Source organism: Tupaia chinensis, unplaced genomic scaffold (assembly GCF_000334495.1).
Source record: "Tupaia chinensis unplaced genomic scaffold, TupChi_1.0 Scaffold000042_2, whole genome shotgun sequence".
NCBI lineage: Eukaryota > Metazoa > Chordata > Mammalia > Scandentia > Tupaiidae > Tupaia > Tupaia belangeri.
The window spans coordinates 154,619-159,191 of record NW_006159498.1 but is presented as its reverse complement, the minus strand read 5'-3'; the positions used below and the strand labels follow the sequence as shown (position 1 = coordinate 159,191).

Genomic DNA, 4,573 nt, shown 5'->3' with positions numbered 1-4,573 from the left:
AAACCGCGGTCGACTACGTGGGAGTCCAGCGACATAGCCATTACGCTAACTGCTGGTCCCTCCCCACTAGGCATCTTAAAGTGAAAACATCACAGCCTCATGATCCTTGCCAATGCCACGTGGACACGGCCTCACTCAAGTTCCAAGCTGTGTGCGGTGCTCCACAAGGACACCCCGTTGGGCAGTCACCCCCACTTCAGGAAGCCTCGAGTGTTCTTTTTCCCCATGATTTTGCTTACTCTGGACATTTCATAGAAATGGAATCACAGAGCCAGACATGGTGGTAAGACGGCTGCATCCCACATGGCCAACTCTGTGGTTTGAGTCCTAGATCCGGTGGCTCAAGAAACACCCTGAGGGGAACCAGCAGTTAGCGTAATGGCCATGTCGCTGGACTCCCACGTAGTCGACCGCGGTTCGTGTCCCGGACCCGGTGGCTTAAAACTCACGCCGGGCGCGTGTGCGTGCGTGCCCAAGATCCCGAGAGGAGAATGGAGGAGAAGGGATTGTGGCGTGACCATCCCCCCTGGGGGGTGATTTCTCGCTTTCTGTCTCTATGTCTCTCTCTGTCTGTCTGGCGAGCGCACGCGCCCTACAGTGAAAATCTCTCAAAAAAAAAAAAAAAGACAAGAAACACACTGAGCACATGTGGACGTGTGCCCCAAATCCCCAGAGAATGGAGAAGGGACTGTGGTGTGGTCATCCTCCCTGGGGGCCCTTTCTCATTTCCTCTTTCTCTCTCTCTCTCCCCAGAAAGCAGATGCACCCTCCAGCAAATTTTAAAAAAGAAAGAGAAAACAAGAAACAGAAGCATGGAAGAGCCTGTGTCGGGCCTCTCGCCGAGCCTGGTGCCTGAGGTTCACCCACGGCGCTGTGGGCGTGGACGTCAGCCCTTCTGTCTGTGGCTGAGTACTAACCCCTGCCTAGGGCACAGGCATCTCTGTCGTTGGTGGACGTGGTTGGGCTGTTGTGAACAGCACTGCTGGGATCATTCGTGTCCAAGTCTCGGTTTGAATCTCTGTTTTCAGTTCCCTTGGGGAATTTTTCCAGTTCACCTAGAAGCGGAATTGCTAGGTCTTGTAGTAACACTACATGTAATTAAAGAACTGCCGACTTGTTCTTCCCCGTGGCTCCAGACGTTCCCACCCCCAGTCATTTCGGAACAACCTTCTGGGTCCAGCAGTTGGCGTAATGGCTAAGTCACTGGACTCCCATGTAGTCAACTGTGGTTGGAGTCCCGGAGCCGGTGGCTTAAACTCACGCCAGGTGCGTGTGTGTGTGTACCCAAGATCCCGAGAGGAGAATGGAGGAGAAGGGATTGCAGCATGCCATCCCCCCGGGGGGTGATTTCTCGCTTTCAGTCTCTCTCTGTCTCTGTCTCTCTGGCGAGTGTACACGCTCTATAGCAAAAACCTCTCCAAAAAGAAAAGAACCACCTTCCCTCTGGCAGAGGAATCTGAGACCTCAGAACTGGACCAAGGGGTGTGTGAATTTGGCATTGTAAGGGTCCAGAGGTCGGTCTAACTGATGGAGACGCAGAAAAGACAACGACAATGCAACTGCAAAAGAGGCTTTTATTTTTCCAGCTAACTGGGGTCCATGTTTCTGCCTGTCGCAGCGGGTCTCAACAAGGACCCCGAGCCTAAGATAAAGGGATCCTTTATAGTTCAGGATTTTCCATAGAATGTAACACACACAAAGGAGGGGGTATGAGAAGCGAGGGTCCAGCTGTCACCACCTGCTCAGGTCTAGGTAAGGGCTCTCAGCTAAGGGTCTGGATGACCTTGCCTCAGAGGTTTTCCACTTATCTGAGAGTTCCCAGACTCCTGGTTTCCGTCCTTGAGGCCCTAACAAAGTGGGCTCCGTCCTTGAAGACTTAACAGGGTAGCGATTAAGCTAACTTGCCCCAGCATTCCCTAACATGGCAGTGACTAAGCCAACTTGGCCTAACAGCATCTCAGCACAGGAGACCCAGGACACAGTGGCCAGAGTTCTGGGACCCAAGTGCCTGGTTCTGAATTCGGGGTCCTGCTCACTGGGTGTAGTCAGCAGTCCCTAAATTTCCAATAGTGTTCTTCTTCCAGTCCCTGGGACCTGTGGCTGTGTTGCTTTCCCTGACAAGAGGGACTCCGGGGGACCGGCAGGTGGTGTGGTGGTAATGGGTGCTGGACTCCTACATGGCTGACCACAGTTCAAGTCCCAGACCTGGCGGCTTGCTTTCTCAACTCCCCCCTTTACTGTCCCTCTCTGGTCAAATAAAAATAAATAAAATAATTAAATAAATTAAATTTAAAAAGTTCCCCCCAAGAAAGAGGAATTCCGCAGACGTGACTGGATTAGGGACCTGGACCAGCTGTGTGGACCCTCAGTGTAGGCACCAGCATCCTTGGAAGAGGGAGGGCAGAGGGTCGGGGTCAGAGAGGGACACTGAGGAGGGAAGCAGGGCTTGGAGGGCGTGCAGCCAGGAGCCAGGGAATGTGGGTGGCCATTAGAGCTGGAAGAGGCAGGGGCAGATCCTGCTAGACCCTCCAGAGGGACCACAGACTGCTGACCCTTTTTAACTCCCACCTCTGGAACTGGAAGATGATACTTAAACTCCGGCCTCCAGAGCTACACAGTAACGCGTCTGTGTTATCTGAAGGCCCTGGGCTTGTGGTGGTGTGTGGCAGCCGTGGGAAATGGACACACCGAACAGGGCTTGGGCGAGCTGCTCATCACTCTAGATCTGTTTCCTCACCTGTGAGGCGGGAATGGCGCTAAGTCACTTCCGGGTTGTCACAAGGAGTGAAGCAGGCACGGTGCGGACAGCGTCGGGAGCGGAGGCTAATGGGCTGGGTTTCCCCTGCTGCTAGCCCACGTGCACACGAGAACTAGACTCGCGTCCACCTGGTTCACAGCCCTGTCTCTAGGCTGGGGCGCATCTGGCCCCGGGTGGGCCTCGACACGCCTGTGCACTAGAAGAGGCACAAGAGCTGCCTCTGCACGAGGGAGCGGAGCAGTCCGGCCCGGGACCCAGCTCCACGTTCTGGAGAAAGCCCACCGAGACACGGTAACCGGCACCTTATGGGATAGCTTCAGGGGAATCAGCACAGCAAAGACCCCTAGGTTGATGCCAGGTGTGTCAGTCCCAGGGGCCCAGAAAGTGGAAAGGCAGGTTCTTGGAGGCCCTTCTTCCCTCCCTGCTCCGGGCCTTCCCCGCCCCTTGACAGTTACTTTTGGGTGTCAACATGACTGGGTTAAGGAAGACTTAAAAGCCTGGTTTGCAGAGCATCGAGTCAGCAGACTCAGCGGGGAAGACTCACAAACTCTGCAAACGAAACAATCGCCTCGATCCCCTGGCCTTCCCAGAGAGGACCCTGGTTTCAGCTGACAGGGGGCTAGACCTTTTCTTCTGCTGCCTTGGGCCTCAGAACCTGGGGCTCACCTGCTGTTGGCCCCCGGGACATACACTGGGCCCCTACCCCAGTTCTGAGTCACGCCATCTGCTCCCCTGGTTCTGAGACTTTGGATGTGGCCTGAGCCTGCATCCCGAGGTCCCTGGTTTGCAGAGGCCTGTCGTGGGCCTTGCAGCCTCTGCAGTCACAGGAGCCACCTTCCTGAGAGCTCCCCTCAGACATGTACACAGGCACCCCTTTGCAACCCTGTGCCCTCCTCCCTCCCAGGCCCACCTCCCTCCCTCCTCCCTCCCTCCTCTCCTCCCTTTCTGTCCTTCACGCACCAGGTCAGCAGCCTGTGTTCAGGTGTTCCAGACCACTCGCCTGGGAGACAAGAAGAGTAAGGAATCTGGAAGCCACGCAGCCATTCGTGGCGCCAAGGCCTTTCTGCTGGGAGGCGGGAAGCACAGCTCAGGCCTGGCCCCTCCCTGTCCCAGAGCTCCGCAGCCCTGGCTGGCCCTGGGGAGGGCGGGGCTGGTTGCCAAGGCCTCAGGTGGCATGGAGTCTTGGCTCCGGAAGCAGGAAGAGTTTGTGCTCCCAGGACCACGGACCTGCCAGGCCGGGATCCAGGGTGCCCAGAGGCAGGTGGGAGCCTGGGGCCCAGGTTGCTAGGGGGAGAGGCAGGGGCTGCCAGGCCAGGTCAAGGGAGGGACTAGACTGCCCAGCAAAACGTGGGAGGGCAGGGTGGTGTGCTAGGGGGGGACAGAGGCTGAGACCGAGGGGCTAGGGAGGCAAGGGAGAAAGCCCACCGAGACACGGTAACTGTCCCTATGTGGAATATTTTCAGGGGAGTCAGCACAGCGAGGTCCCCTAGGTTGATGGGGCGGCAGGCACCAGGGCTGGGCTGCTGGGCTGCGGGGGCCTGGATGTGGCTGGCCTGAGAGCAGCCAGGTGCTCAGGAGCTCTGGGACTGGAGCAGGTGGAACCAAGGCCCTGCGGGGATGGGTCTGTCCACGGAGGAGCTGCAGCGGGAGCTGGAGGCCACGGCCCAGGAAGTGCTGGGGAGACTGCGGAGCCGCCAGCTGTTCCAGTCTGCCTGGGACACTGCGGCCTTTGTCGTCTTCCTCACCCTCATCGGTGAGTGGCCACAGCCCCCCCCCCCCCCCCCCCCCCCCGCCCCGCCCCGCACCCGCCCCCCC

General features: G+C 57.6%; 1 protein-coding gene across 1 annotated transcript in view; it reads left to right on the top strand.

Annotated features, from left to right (window-relative positions):
* Positions 1 to 3,764: 3,764 nt before the first annotated feature.
* The window catches only part of SMIM22 (small integral membrane protein 22), a 2,782-nt gene continuing 1,973 nt past the window's right edge, over positions 3,765 to 4,573 (top strand). The window contains exons 1-2 of the mRNA XM_006140754.3: positions 3,765 to 4,019; positions 4,354 to 4,511. Coding sequence (XP_006140816.1) covers positions 4,376 to 4,511 — 136 coding nt within the window. The 5' untranslated portion in view covers positions 3,765 to 4,019; positions 4,354 to 4,375. The remainder of the gene's footprint in view (positions 4,020 to 4,353; positions 4,512 to 4,573) is intronic.